We start from the raw sequence: 15,330 nt of genomic DNA, 5'->3' as shown, positions 1-15,330 counted from the left end.
TCCGGCCTTCGCACCCAGCGCTGCGGATGCTCTAAAATGTGATATTTTTGATTTAGATGTCTTTTATTATATGTATATCAATATTATACTCCATCCGTTTCTTTAATTTGTGTCTTAATTTTCATTTTGGTCCGTCCATCGATTCATGTCCTACATATTTTTAGTAACTATTTTCTTAACAAATAAATCAATTTTTCTTAAAAGTCATGCCCCTTTCTCCACTTAATAAATATACAATACATTTTTTAAAAAAACTCTTGCCCCTTCTCCTAGGACACGAATTGGTGGACGGAGGAAGTATTTGGTAGAATGCATTAAAAAATTATAAAATATAATAAGATTATATAAAATTAATAATAGCTACTTAGAAATATAATTTATATTACGCATACCACATCCGTAGGTGGTATACAAAATCACTCATATCAGTATAATATTTTTGAGTTTTTGATTTATAAAAAATCATGTATTCAGTATTACTTTTTATCAAATAAAATATTTAAATATCATAGGTATATTATACACCCTAATCATCTGTACTAAACAAAATCTTGATAATATGATTTATAGTGGTTCTTGTTTACTAATTTCTTAACACACAACAAGTACACATGTGTAATTGTGTACAGTAGCAAGTAAGGTCATATTCCACAGAGAGATTATAATTAATTATTGTCCTGAATTATCTTTCTCTATTTGAAGAACAAATAAAATTAGTTTGTTTTAATGCAAAGAAAATAAATAAATTGCAAAAGAAAATAAATCAAGCTGACAGAGATAAACAAATGAAAATAAAATATCCAAAGGCAAAGGTTTTAACAGATTCAGATAATCCAACAGATTCAATTTAATAATCCAAGATAAATTTTGCTAAGTCAATCTCAATTTTAGTCTATACTTACTCCCGTGGCATACAAACTGTTGATTACATGCAATACTACCGTCCCCGAATCATTCTTAATTAAACATGCAGCTCCAAATAGTCCTTAAGACTAATGTCCATACACTTACCTCAAACTCTCTTGCTAATATTGACAAGTATATTTTATGTTCTATGTTCAGGTAATAATTATCATATCCCGATATCAAATTAAAACCTAACATTATGCAAAATTGATGATCAGACAATTAAGCAATCAACAGGCACAAGAACATAAAATGGATAAATAAATCTTAAATTATTGAATCAAATAAAAGTCAGAAAATCATCATTTGCTTATTTCCTAAGCCCTGGGATAAAATGTTATAGCCACACATAGACATATGAACTATAATAAATATTTCATCCGTCCACGAAATGAGTACTCATATTTCCTTTTTCGTCCGTCCACGATATGAGTACCCATTTCCCTTTTTGGCAAGTATACCCCACAAAACTCTTTAATTAATACACTAAAAAAAGTGGGACCCTTATTTTATTCACACTACACTCAATACATTTTTTAAAACCCGTGCCGTTCACAATTGAGTACTCATTTCGTGGACGGAGGGAGTATATAAATAAAGTAAATGAACCTTCAACAAATAAATTGTAAGGAAATATGTGAATCTTCAGTTCTTGTTCTTGATGACTTTTCAGTCTGTCTTACAGTTCTCAAAAAACGAGCAAACACGCGGCCAGACGCGGCTGCGTGTTTACCCCTCGTTCGTTGCCGAAATGGTCGCGGTCAGGCCCACGGCCGCGGCGGTGACCGTGGGGTCATGACAGTTTTGCACAATAATTTTATTTTGGCCCGTTCTTCTTTGTCTGATGTTCGATTTTCGATCTGTTTGTGCTCACGGAACTCGCATTGAGATGAACTTCAACTTCCATGCACATGATTTTGCCATATTAAACTTCTATATTCCTGAAAATTCGTTCAAACAACAAGGAAGTAACAAGTTTTCGACAATAAACCAATATATGTTCAAATAAACAATCAAACACACAAAATCCTCACAACTAAGAATCAAACATGACACACGAAAAGACAAAAATGCATGTTTATCAGTTCTTCATAATGGCGATCTTAAAATGCGCGGAATAAGAAAATGAGTACTAGACAAAAAAAATTCTACGCGCGAAAACCAAAACTTAAAATTTGGGTAGAATGAAAGTTGCTCGATTGCCATAAAATGTACCACTTCAATTCAATAAAACACTCAATTATCAGAGCATTTAGATATACTTTCTACGTCCTCTAAATAACGTTTTATAAGGGAGGGATATAAATTGTAAAATAAATTTGTTGAGTGTATTGAAACTGGTGAAAATGTGTTATAATTAGTATTGAAAGTGATGAAAAAATGTTATAATTAATATTAAGAGTAGTGAAAATGTAAAAAGCAAGAATAAATAAAGTATTAGTAGTGGAATCATGTCCCAAAATGAATATAAAAAATTATTTCGGGGATGACTCAAAAAGTAAATATATGAAGTTATTTGGAGGAGACAGAGAGAATATATTTTGTAGGTTGGGATGTAGTGATAATATTATCTTAATTGAAAAATAAAAAAAATGAATGAACTACTATAAATATATGAATAAGTTGTTCGTAATGCACGAATAGTCGTAATTCAATTAATATGGTGAAATTTTTTACTCTTCAAGATTCAAATTAATTTTTTTATAGTTATTCGTGTATTGCAAGAAGTTTATTCGTAATTTTTTATTAACTTATTCATTATCAATTTTCATTGTTATTCTTACGTAGGATAACATTCTTATTGGATTTTTTCTATATGTTTCATTTTTATTGTTTTTCCAAAAGAAATTATTTTCCTAGTATTAAAAAATATTGTTATGAAATAAACTAATTATATACGACAAAATGGAGTTACTTGAAGAGAAAGGGGGTGGGGAAAAGAACTTCCAGCAATCATTGTGTGTACATCGAAGTCGACTCCAATACTAGTCATAATATTACATGCTAGTACAATACAATTTAGGGTGAAGGACAAAATATTGATATCTCATGGCACAAATTTTAGTATTTTCATTATATATGTCTAACTATGTGTAAATGTGCGTATTAAACATACAAATTATATGCAATGTAATGCATACACATGACCCAATTGCAAGTTGCGAGATTACATAAGGTTTTGGAGTTAAATTGAATATGAATAAAATCTTGAGTCAGGACTTGGCCCAATTACTTTTTATCATTTAAATTTTGTTAACATGTTTAAATTTCATTGGTAATTATTTTCTCTTAAGAAACTAGGTCGAGTTTTGTCAACACTTGATATCATAATAAAATACGTAAAAATCTGAGTAAATTTAATATCAACTTAAATACTCAATTCGTTCCACTGAAAGTGGCATCTATTCAATATTGGACCGCTCCAGTAAATGACCTATTTTCATAAATAAAAAATTTTAACCTTTTAAACAGTGTAGATTTCACCACTTCTAATCAATTTACACATAATTTTTAATTCTCATGCCGAAAAAATTTGAGCCACTTATAATGGGACGGATGAAATAATGAATAATACCCCCTTCGTTCACGGTATTGTTTTCACTTTTGTCATTCTTGTTCGCTTATAATATTTCATCCGTCCCATAAAAGCATGCATAATTTTCTTTTTTCGTCCGTCCATATAATACTCAATTTAAAATAATAATTCTCGCCCTATGCATTACAATCAATGTGGGGCTCTTTCTCCACTGACACTTACTTTACATGATTTTTTAAAATTCGTGTGGTCACATACTATGTACTTCTCCCGTCCCACTGTATCTGAGACTCTTTCTATTTTGGACGTCTCACTGTAAGTGAGACTCTTTCCTTTTTGAGTAAAAGTTTTTCCCTTTAAACACCTTTTCACTTTTTCATCTACACACAAAATACACATTTCTTAATTCTCGTGCCCAAAAAAAAGGTCTCACTTACAGTGGGACGGAGGGAGTATTTTTTTATGGGATGAAGGGAGTACTATTTTCAATTCTAATTTTAGCAATAAGGTCCACAAACTCCACTCATAATAATAGTGAGACATAAACTCCACTCATAACAATACTCATTACATAAAGTTAATATTATTTAAATAAAAAAGGTGTTGATGCTTGTTTCATCATGAAGTATGCGTCACCACAAAATAATATCACATTTATCTCTACTTTTCACATTTATCACCACTTTCAATGTTAATTAAAATCTATTTTCATCATTTTTAATACACTCAATAACTTGTTCTCCACTCTCAACACATTCATTAATCTTTTTTTTAAATTCGTATCACTCTCTTTTAGAAAAAAAATTCGTAGAGGGAGAAAGTAGGCCATTATTAAATTCAGATGTAAACTTACAAAGTTGGATAAACAAGCAAAAACAAAAATTGTCGGTAATAACCAACCCTATTAAACTATTTCTGTTTTGGATTTAAGTTTTATTTTATTTTGGAAGGAAAAAAGAGGTCGGTCATAGTCTCATAGAGAAAAAGGTAAAGAAGGGATAGTTAGTGCAATTGAATAATGAATAAAATTGTAAGAGTAAGAGTAATTGGGGAAAAGAGCGAGCGGCACGTGTAGACGGATACAGTGGCCGTTAGGAAGTGTCAGAGTGGACAGGCTGGCTTGCGCCACACTCATGACCCTTCTTGCCCCCTTCTTTTTTTGTCGTCTTCTCCTAGAAAAATGCTGTCCAGCCTGGCTTAGTCAAACCTCGACTTATATTAACTTCCAAAACGGTCGGTGATTTGAAGCCCCCACTCACTTATTTTATTATCAAAAACTAACCTATGTTTCACAAAACGTGGTCACAGTTGCTTCCTCCGCCGTTCGACGCGTGTCCCATGCCAGCTGTGCACTCAACCGCTCATAGTATCATTTTCTTATTACTCACACTCACTCTCATTTTATCCTCCTACTCTAGATATGCGACTACACTATTCATTTATGTCCAGGGACGGATCTAGAAATTTAATAATGACCGGGCGAGATTTCATCGAATGATTCTAATAAAGTTTTAATAAAGAAAACGAGTTGAATCTTTAATAATTATTTGAAATGACATAATTATGACCGGGCGAGATTAACATATATAGATAAAAAAAATTAAAATCATACATTTATAGGTAACAAAAAAAAAATTGACCGGGCGACGGCATGGGGTGCCTGGCCTTTAGATCCGTCCCTGTTTATGTCAGCTCTAACAATTGTGATCCACTCTAATTAACACTTTTTTTTTGCTACCGTCTTGCTTATCATGATTTTCTACTATTTCAAAAGAAAAAAAAATGATTTTAAACTCACAAAAACTTTTAGGGTTGGTTTACTTTGATAGAGGAAATATATTTTTTTATCATTTTTATATATTTACGATAATAATAAAAAAATTCCTGACAGATTGAAATATATTTTGGATAAAATGAAATGTTTTCTTGAGAAGTTCTTTTTTACTCATTTTTTTCAATATTGGATAATATTATTTTTGGATGGTGATGTGAAAATATTTTCTCATATTTTTTATCCACAATTTTTGAATGAAAATTTTACAATCAAATTAAACGTACCCTTAGTATTAAATATAGTTTATGAAGTAATATGTAAAACAAGATATTCATATTCAAATTCGCCCATATGCATGTATTTAAGTCCAAATTCATAAATGACGTTAAATAAAATATTTAATATCTAGACAGTTTTGCGAAACATCCCGTATTAATATATTTCTCTTTGATAGTAGTAGTTAAATAAAATTGATATTTGTTTTTTTGTGATGTATTTATGTTTCTTTCATAATTGCGAGCAATACATTGCATTCTTATTTTATTTTTTTATTGCTTCATAAATTAAATTTAAATTTTTTGAAGTGTGGTGGTTGATAACTTGACTATCTTAAGGCTTTTCTTGTCGACTTCTTATAACGTGCATTAAATATTACGAAAAATGTCAATATTATTATTATTGTGTTTCCAGCAAGGAGGCATATCAATTTTAATTTCAAGTACAATATTGCATAAGAATAACTTTTTAAAGTTTATACATTAAATAAAGTCATAACAGTACAAATAAATAAAAATAACATATTTGTATTTAGTGGATGTGCATGCAAACAATTTTTAAAAAAATAATGATGATATAAAGTGGTGAAGAATTTATACAAAAACATTAGTAAGATTGGGTGTGTCTTTTAACGGAACATTTAGTGATCGCCTAATTACCAGAGTACGTAGAAATGAATTTATACTAATTAAAATTCCATCAAACAATCTGTCTAAAAATTCTTGTTGGCGTTTATCTTTTAAAAATTCTTGGGTAACGAGTAACGGCGGTTAACTTTATCTTGGGAAAAAAAAAAGAAAATGAAAAAAGGAGTTGTTTTACCCACGCGTCATCCCTATCTTCCTTTCCCCTCAATATAAATTCCATTCTCGTTTCAGTTTCTCTAATGACATAAGCGAGGCTTTGCCTCTGTAAACTTCATCTCTCTACTCTATTCGCACAAAATTGAGAAACAGAAAAATGGATCGGATCAAAGGGCCATGGAGCCCCGAGGAGGACGATTTGCTGCAGAGACTGGTGGAGAAGCACGGGCCGAGAAACTGGTCCCTGATTAGCAAATCAATCCCGGGGAGATCGGGCAAATCGTGCCGGCTGCGGTGGTGCAACCAGCTGTCGCCGCAAGTGGAGCATCGGGCCTTCACGGCGGAGGAGGACGACACCATCATCAAGGCCCACGCCAAGTTCGGGAACAAGTGGGCCACCATAGCCCGATTCCTCTCGGGCCGGACCGACAACGCCATCAAAAACCACTGGAACTCCACGCTCAAGCGCAAGTGCTTCTCCATGTCGGAGGAGCTCACCGACTTCGACCCGGAGGTCCACCACCCGCTCAAGCGATCCGCCAGCGCCGGCCCGCCCGGCTCGGCCTTCTGCTTCAACCCGGGCAGCCCCTCCGGGTCCGACGATTCGGGCCACTCGGCCCACCCCGTCTACCGCCCCGTCGCCCGCCCCGCTCCGCAGCCGCACATCGTCACATCGCTCAGCCTCTCCCTGCCCGGAACCGAACCCGCACCCGCCGTGATGGATCCGGATCCCGATCCTCAGCCGCGATGGGCGGCGGAGAAGCAGTTTTTCAGCGCGGAATTTCTGGGGGTGATGCAGGAGATTATAAGGAAGGAGGTGAGGAATTACATGGTGGGAATGGAGATGGAGCACAAGGGGCAGTGCATGCAGAGTGATGCGATGATGATTAATGGCGTAATCAAGCAGATGGGGATGAGCAAGGTTGATTGAATCCAACCAAGATGGGGAAATTGAAATGTTGTTTTTCGATGTTTTGGTTTCATTAGATTAATAATCTGGGGATAAATGTACAGCAGATGACGACGAAGAATGAAAATCAAACAGAAGAGTAGCGTTTTCATGTTTTACACGATCATCAACGTAACTGCCTCTCTTCCTTAACTAATTAATTCAAACCAAATTAAAAATAAGTAGCGTCAAAGATTTGGTCACTAATCCGTCTGTTTTATGTTAGATTGGGGACAAAAATTTCTCACAAACAAGCATATGTAAATAATGTCATATTAAAAAAAAGAAATTGATTTATTAAAGAAAATGAAATTGAAATATTTTTGAATTCATGAGAATCGACATATAATAGATACACGCATATTCGTGTGCAATCACATTCCTGTGTAATAAACTATGAACTCACGTTCAACATTCCACAAGCCACACAACAGAGTAAAGCACACTTGGAAAAATAAATCTACAATATATCGCAATAGGATAGAAATTGATTCTTTTCTTGGACTGTTAGTATATTTTTTGGTACTATTCGTATTTGACTTTTAGTTTGACTTGATTAGAAGAATAAAAGAAAATTTTGAGTTATTTTGGATATGAACTTAGTTGGTGAAGTGAAAGAATGATTAATCCATAAAACATGAGGTGAGATGTGTTACAAGAGGAATGTCAGTACGAAAGATGAAACACACGGAATGATAACCCAGTTCGGTTAAACAACATACGTCTATACGTCTTAAGAGCCTCGCCCATGAAAAATTATTCACTATATGAAATTGAGATGTACAAAGGACTTACACAATAAGACACCTTCTTACTTAGCCTCTATATCTTCCCAAAACCTCATCAACGGTGAATAACTAAAAGCTAGACAACTACTAACTTTCTAGACCCACCTAATCTCTTGAGAAACAAGAACCAAAAATAAAGAAGAGTTTATAATTTTCTACAATGTACGCTCAAGTGTATAACTCACAAACAATCTTCTGCTAGGAGAAATAAAAGTACTACTATATCAATAAATGAACTACAGACGGAACCAAGTCCGAGGGGACACCTAACAGGAACAAGAATTCTCGTCTACATGGCGAGAGCTATTATAAATGAAAATCCCCAGCCATCTTGAACGAAATATGACCTCCTTATATAAATATCAAGTTTAAAATCTTCTCTTGTAGCTCAAGTTAATCATTTCCCAATCGTAGATGGAAATAAGAGTTCTAGCTCGATGAGGACTCTGCTTGGATGATCTTGATCTATCTAATTATGTTTTAAGGAAATGAAATCATGTAAATATATTTGAAAAATTAAAGAAATCTTTATCACACTAAGATGTACTCCTGCATAGGAAGAACAGCTCATCAAATGAGGCAGGGATGTCATACTTTCCATCTTTATCTTATTACTAATATCTGCCCACCTTTTAAGGGCTTTTCCCCTTGTACTTTGTTGTTTACTTGTTTATGCTCCACATACTTTGGATTTCCTTCTTATTTTCAGTCCACTTCTTTTTTGTTGAAGGAAAAGAGTAAAAGAAAGTGAAAGTATAAGAGAAAAAGAAGTTCACATTTAAAAAATAAAACCATGAACTTTCAAAAAGAAAAAAAAATCTCCGAATTCAATTCGTCTGGAGCTCTAGACCTCAGTTCACACAATATTCCTAATTCATATACTTAAAATCAATTCCTCAACTTCGGTCGGTGTGTGCGTGTGTGTGTGTGTGTGTGAGAGAGAGAGAGAGAGAGAGGAACAAGCCATAAGCATGATAGCCAAGAGACATCAACTCATTTAGAATAAGGCAACTAGAGCGAGCTATACAATAAGGTCGTATATTAAATGGCAAGTTGTGTCTCTTTAGATCCCAAGTGCTTTCCTTACAACAACTATTACCTTTTACCACACTCTCTTCAATTTTCTTCTTTCTTAACATCGTCAGCAAGGCCCTCCTCCGCCTTCTCGTAGTTCGAATAAAAGAACTCGCGTTGATTGCTCTGGAGGAACCTGCTTTGCACCACAAACAAGTCTAGTTTATATTACTAATACAACAAAAACACGACCCTCCAAGACGCAAAGATAGCCATGCCATATGTTAAGTTCAAAATGACCTGCAGTTGATTAATGCAATATTTAACGAGGAAGATCGAACCTTATTTCGAGAGACTACGCTAGTTCTTCAGTTTGAAGGTTATGGCAAGTTGACAACAAACAACCAATCCTATGAGCATCATTGTGCAAGTCTTGCATTACAAACTAAAACTAGTTCAAGCTTTACTTATGGAATCTAAACCTCGTCCGAACACGAACCTTCAACTCAATTAAAACAGAATCAAATTTGGCGACTACCTTATTTGGAAAACCACTCGGTTACACCAATAAGGCATCACCGGGATGATAGTGCATTGAGATTTGTGGATATGAATGTTATTGGTGTCTAAAGCAAGTAAAGATATATAACAAAAAAAGTAGCCATTTCTTCAACATCTATATGTTTCTAGACAAAGTTGTTCCCAACACAAGGTTTTAGAGGGTTCAATCCATTGAAACTCTTACGACTTAGTGGCACCTTTCGAGTGGTTATTTACAAAACCGAACCACTACAAAAAAACTAATGAAGATGAATTATTAAAGAGACACAAACTCTACCACAAGCCTTCTACTGCAAGGGAGAGACCGGGGTTCAATCCCCATATCCCCTCCTCCCTAACTCAAAGAAAAGGAAAAAACTGAGATGCAAAATCAAGTTATGACTGCAGGTTCGGTAGGGAAGAACAAGTTATTTCAAGCTTAAACAATAAGATTATAAGACCTGAGGAAGTCCACCAATCTTTGCTGCAGCTCTGACAGTGTCTCCATTTCAATGTGCACAAATGAGAGCATCTCAGGCAGTTTAACTGCATATGAGAAACATTGTTTAAGAACGGCAAATCAAGAAAAAAGTTTAAATTTCAGAATGAAATTTTAGACGATTAACATCAATCTTTGATACGGAATAGAGCTTTATCGTTTCATTTGACAAACAGATTTAAGACAGTTTTCAGACCCGCGCACACCATATTCAGACTTTTAATGTAAAACACTAAAATCCAGCTACCAATTGTAGCCTGTCTTCATGGGGAAGAGAAACTTTGCTATTTTTCATAACGTGTTTTACTGATCTACACTCAGTTACCCTTTAGGTTCAAGCTCAAGTGACAAACCTCAGAGGTCACTCAAGAAAATATCTTATGAGGCATAATATGTCTAGGGGTATGGCTCGAGGCATAAGAAATTCTATCTTTTAGGAATTAGGCCTTTCAAGGAAATTTTTTATATTGCCTTCCAAAACCATAGTAATCATATACTATATATTTTGTACATTCAGCTATTTATCAACAAAAGAAGCTTAACCAACCAGATATCAACCCAAACTAAAATGTTTAGAATGTATTATTGCAACCAAGCTTTAATAACATTATCTAGATATATAAACTTCAGCATACCAAAGAGTCTTAATAAATGTTCAGCTCCATATACACCCGAAGGAGAGACATTATCAGAAATCACTTCTTTGTACTGCTGACGTTCTTCTTTGTAGAGGAGCATTGCAGGTAATGCTTTGTCGAAGTAGCAGCGCAATCCATCTACAATCTCTTTAACAGTCTCCATTATCCTTCACTCACCAAAATCACAAATACCGTTACTAAGAATTCATGCTGAGTGGCATCACCAACAACTAGTATTACTAGACTGCAAAGCCACCTTATTACATACAGATTAACATATTTTGTCCAAAAACAGAAAGTTCAGAAGATATTGATGACATGTGCAAGGTACATAAAAGGTCCTCAACATTTGTTTTGAATGTAAAGTTAGTTTGGAAGAAATATATTTGGAGGTGTATAATAGGAGAAAAGCACAGTAAAATACAACATAGGTTAATGATACAGTTTATTATTGGCTGTAGTATCTTGTATTTCTTTAATGTATTTAGTTATTTAGGGTTAAGTAATTTAGAATTAGAGTACATGGATCAAGCTTTTGTGTGGGCCTCCAAGTTATTTACTTGGACCATGCCATTTTTTTAGGTCTTTAAATACTTATTTGTGAGCTAGGGATTCATTCATATATTACGTCAGTTTTGGGCACAGCTTCTGTTGTATGGCCTCGTTTGAAGATTGGTCTTGTTTGAGGAGGGTTTCTTCCTGATTTCATAGTTCATTATTTATCAAAATTGATTAGTTCTTTTCTCAATCCCTTCACTCTATCAGCTAAAGCAGAATAATTCCTTATAGACATGATATTACAGAAAACAAGTTATAGAATATGGGCTTACATGCCATCTTTCTTCACCTGGTAATCAAAATACTTGTTCAGTATCTCATATGCACTAGGAGAGCGCGGAAGTTTGACTAGCTGCATAAAAGGATTTCTGGTGAAAAGCATTTCCAATTGGCCATATAGCTTTAACAGACATGTAGCAAAATGATAGTTTTACAGAGAAAAGGATGTCAAACAGATTATAATCATACTAATGTAAGATAGAACATAGAATATGTTAGGAAATAGTTGAGGTTTCACTTATTAAAGGAATATCATCTGACTGTAGTTTAGGACAAAGCAATAGCCCCGATGACCAAGATAGATCAAGGGATAAACAAATAAAATCCTCTCTGCACGGGTTGTGTGCCGGGTTGGTGATATTTCACCCCCCCAAAAACAGACAATATTCCCCAGCATCCTCCAATTTTTGCATGAAAATTACCAAGCAGCCATCCCTTACTAATGTGACAAAAACTTTTAAAAATAATTAAAAATTGAAAAAGTTCTTAGAGATGCAAGTTAATTGAGGCATTTAGACAAAATATACTTCCTCTTCGACCATCTAACACCAACTTCCAATGAAGAGGGTGGGGGCTTGTATGCTACCATATATGAGCCACTTAATAGCATACTGGAAAGTGTATATTCTTGAAAAAGATTCCACAATTTTTGCAGCACAGTTTACCTGGCCGAGATGGGTTATACACTCATGGTCAACAACCAATTGTTTCTTCAAAGTAGATGGAATTTGGAGGTTGACATGCTTTTCTGATGGAACAAAGCTTACTTCCTACAAAGCGAAAGAAGATAAAACTTCACTGAAGTCTTCAACCAAGTAAAACCAAATGCTTACTCAGTCTGACAAAAGATTAAAATTAAGCAACTAGTATTCAGTTGTACCAGAATACACACATAGTTCGTAAACCATACCTTTTTTATGGTTTCATGTTTCCGCTTCCTGCCTCTCACCCCTGTGATGCCATTGCAATCCAGATTTCAGCACAAAGGAGTTGGTAAAGATAAGTTTGAAATTGAAATTCATTGTGCCGATAGGAAGGAAAAACCAACATAACAGACACATGCCTATTAACTTTTTATACATTGCCCTTAAACCTAGTAGTTAGTAGGTAGCATTCTCATCTTACTTTGATTTTAGTATTGGTGAAGGAAAAAAATCCCATTGTAGAACATAAACTCTTATTCGGCCAGGAAGTAAGTGGGAGTAAAAGAATTAGGGATCAAGGAGAGACTAGAGAATATTGTATTTCCTCCCGTTAACCACATTGTGCGGGTATAGTTAATATATGTGGCAGAATAAGAGATGAAACGATTATATGATTACGGTCCCTCATGTGCAGGTTGTTCTCTACGTTTGAAGCCAACCATGAAGCACCTGGATGCCTTTCAAATTTGGTTCATGATGACTCATAAATATTAGGACTCTCCCTTCTCTAGTTGTCAATCAGCCGTTTTGTCTAGAAGTTTAACTTGCTAAAGATCAATAAGTGACACGTAAAGCTAAATTCTTTACTTGGATAAAACAGATACTGATATAAGGGCGGATGTGCCATAATGAGAACATCACTTGAAGCTAGATTTTCATCTCAAGGATATTAATCATGTTAACGGAAACAACATTTCACAAGGAAACAGTTTGCCATTAGAAAGAGAGGCAATAAGTCCAACCGGTAGAACTTCTAGTTTCAACATGTAGTGGACGTCCAAGCCTTGTATTCTTGTCCCCAGAATGTTTTACCATTAGCTCCTTTTTCTTTTGAATATTCGCCTCAGTATGTTTCAGCAAGTCTGTGACACCCTTCCACACATCCCACCTGTTGGGTTGCAAAGGAAAAGTTGAATAATGCCCAGAAAGTTCAATCAATAGATTAAGAAAACAGAATAAACAGACACTTGGTATATTGATCTAGAAAAATAGTAGCTTCCAAATATGCCACATTTACCTCAAAGGCATCAAGCTTCCAGGAAAGTAAAGCATCCGAAGATTATCAATAGTTCAGATATAATTTTGGAAGCATATATGATAACTTGAATAAGTCGGAGGTAAAATGCACTCTTGCTCTATACATGAGTTTGTTGAAAGCCAGTGCTGATGGAAAGATGCAAGGATAATTTACCAAACGGATAGTTGTGCCAAAATAAAAAATCTCAAGCCCCTAACTTCAAGAAATGAAATACTAGCCTTCAATGGATACATTAGTCAGAATCCAGAAAATTCAGGTCATCAGAATGTAGCAGAAGACGTGCACTCACTTTTTGCTCCATCCCTGAACAAATATAAGATAAAGAACACACGATTAAACCTTGCAATATTCGCCAATAAACTGCCCAAACATGTTGATTATTTCAATATATGCAACAATGCAACTGCATTGGCAAAGAATACTACAAATTTTAGAATGTAAAAGAAATAGCTAAACAGCTAGGGTGTGTTTGTTTTTTATCCCTCTAAATGGAGGGATAACAAAAATTTATGCCTTTAAATGTCTCCTTTCTTATCCCACATTTTACACAAAAGAGAAGTTCACCATTTTTCCTTCTTTATTTTCACTTCAAGGAGGGATAATATTATCCCTCCATTTTGGTGTGATAATATTATCCCTCCTTGAAGTGAAAATAAAAAAGAAAAAATGGTGAACTTCTCTTTTGTGTAAAATGTGGGATAAAAAATGAGATATTTAAAGACATGCATTTTTGTTATCCCTTCTTTTCCCATCCATCAAAGTGAACGCACCCCTAAAGTAGAAATCAGGAGTATGTACTTACAGGATAATGAACATAATACTTCCATCCCTTAGAACAAGATTCAATCTTTTGCACCTTGTGAAGCATAACCAAGCAATAGAAGGGATTAGGAAACCAATTATACTATGCTTTAGGAATGAATGCACGTAATTCGAAAAATAATTAAACAGAAAAATCCAACCGGAATATCATCCACCGAAACAAATACAGATATTTGTAAGAATCAAAATTGCAATTAAAGGAGCTACAAAAAGGATATCATCCACAGAAACAAATACATGTATTTCAGTAGGAATCAAATTGGGCATTAAAAAAGACTATTAGAAGAAAAACCTTACATTTGAATGAATCTAGTTGGGGTTTTCAGTAAAGAAAGGAATAATAAGAATAATAATAGCAGTAATCATAATAGTACTAAGAAGAAGAAGCAGCAGCAGCATAATACCTTGGCGTCGTAGAGGCAGGGGCCATGAAATGCGAGGACTTTTTCACCTTCTTGAAAAGGGCTTGAATCAACGGCTTCGTCCCTAATCGGACTATCGGTGACGCTGCTGGTGGTGCCACCGCCGTCGCCGCAGCCGCCGGAGATTGGGGTGGTGTAGCTTTCTATAGCTCCAGAGTTGCTCATTTTTTTTTTTTTTTTTATAATTTTTCGTCAATTTATGTTAGCCAGTGTCACTTACAAGGGGAAAGTCTCCAGAAGTATTTATTTTATGATTATTAAAAAGGTGAATTCTTTTCTTTGTATGTGTCGGATGGGCACCTGGAATGAAGCACGAACAGCGTAATCATTTTGATCAATAAACTTATTGCTTTTCTTTATCGTTTTCATCATTAAGAGACCTCCACCACAATTCTAATTTCCAATAACACATCAGAATTGTCGTGTTTAATTAAAGGGGTTAGGTAATTGTCGATAAAACCTTCAACTTTTATTATAGTTTGGTTTGTTTATTATTAAACGGTAATATCAATAACATAAATTTTTGGGGTTGAAAAAAAAAAAAAAAAAAAAAAGCTGAAACAT

General features: G+C 34.6%; 2 protein-coding genes across 2 annotated transcripts; one reads left to right on the top strand and one right to left on the bottom strand.

The window, feature by feature from the left end:
• The first annotated feature begins 6,198 nt into the window (after nt 1-6,198).
• LOC130998150 (transcription factor MYB73-like) lies at nt 6,199-7,363 on the top strand. The gene has a single exon (XM_057923584.1). It carries the CDS (start codon nt 6,453-6,455, stop codon nt 7,224-7,226), a length of 774 nt encoding a protein of 257 aa, XP_057779567.1. The 5' UTR covers nt 6,199-6,452; the 3' UTR covers nt 7,227-7,363.
• Nucleotides 7,364-9,004: 1,641 nt separating this feature from the next.
• LOC130998145 (protein MRG1-like) lies at nt 9,005-15,129 on the bottom strand. The gene is made up of 10 exons (XM_057923579.1): nt 14,749-15,129; nt 14,325-14,378; nt 13,812-13,825; nt 13,227-13,372; nt 12,471-12,511; nt 12,226-12,330; nt 11,554-11,633; nt 10,721-10,890; nt 10,048-10,132; nt 9,005-9,242 (listed from the first exon to the last, which is right to left on the bottom strand). Exons 1-10 carry the CDS (start codon nt 14,929-14,931, stop codon nt 9,149-9,151), a joined length of 972 nt encoding a protein of 323 aa, XP_057779562.1. The 5' UTR covers nt 14,932-15,129; the 3' UTR covers nt 9,005-9,148.
• Between the last annotated feature and the right edge of the window lie 201 nt (nt 15,130-15,330).

This window comes from Salvia miltiorrhiza, chromosome 1, assembly GCF_028751815.1.
Source record: "Salvia miltiorrhiza cultivar Shanhuang (shh) chromosome 1, IMPLAD_Smil_shh, whole genome shotgun sequence".
Taxonomy (NCBI): Eukaryota; Viridiplantae; Streptophyta; class Magnoliopsida; order Lamiales; family Lamiaceae; genus Salvia; species Salvia miltiorrhiza.
This window is presented reverse-complemented; position numbering and strand designations above follow the sequence as displayed.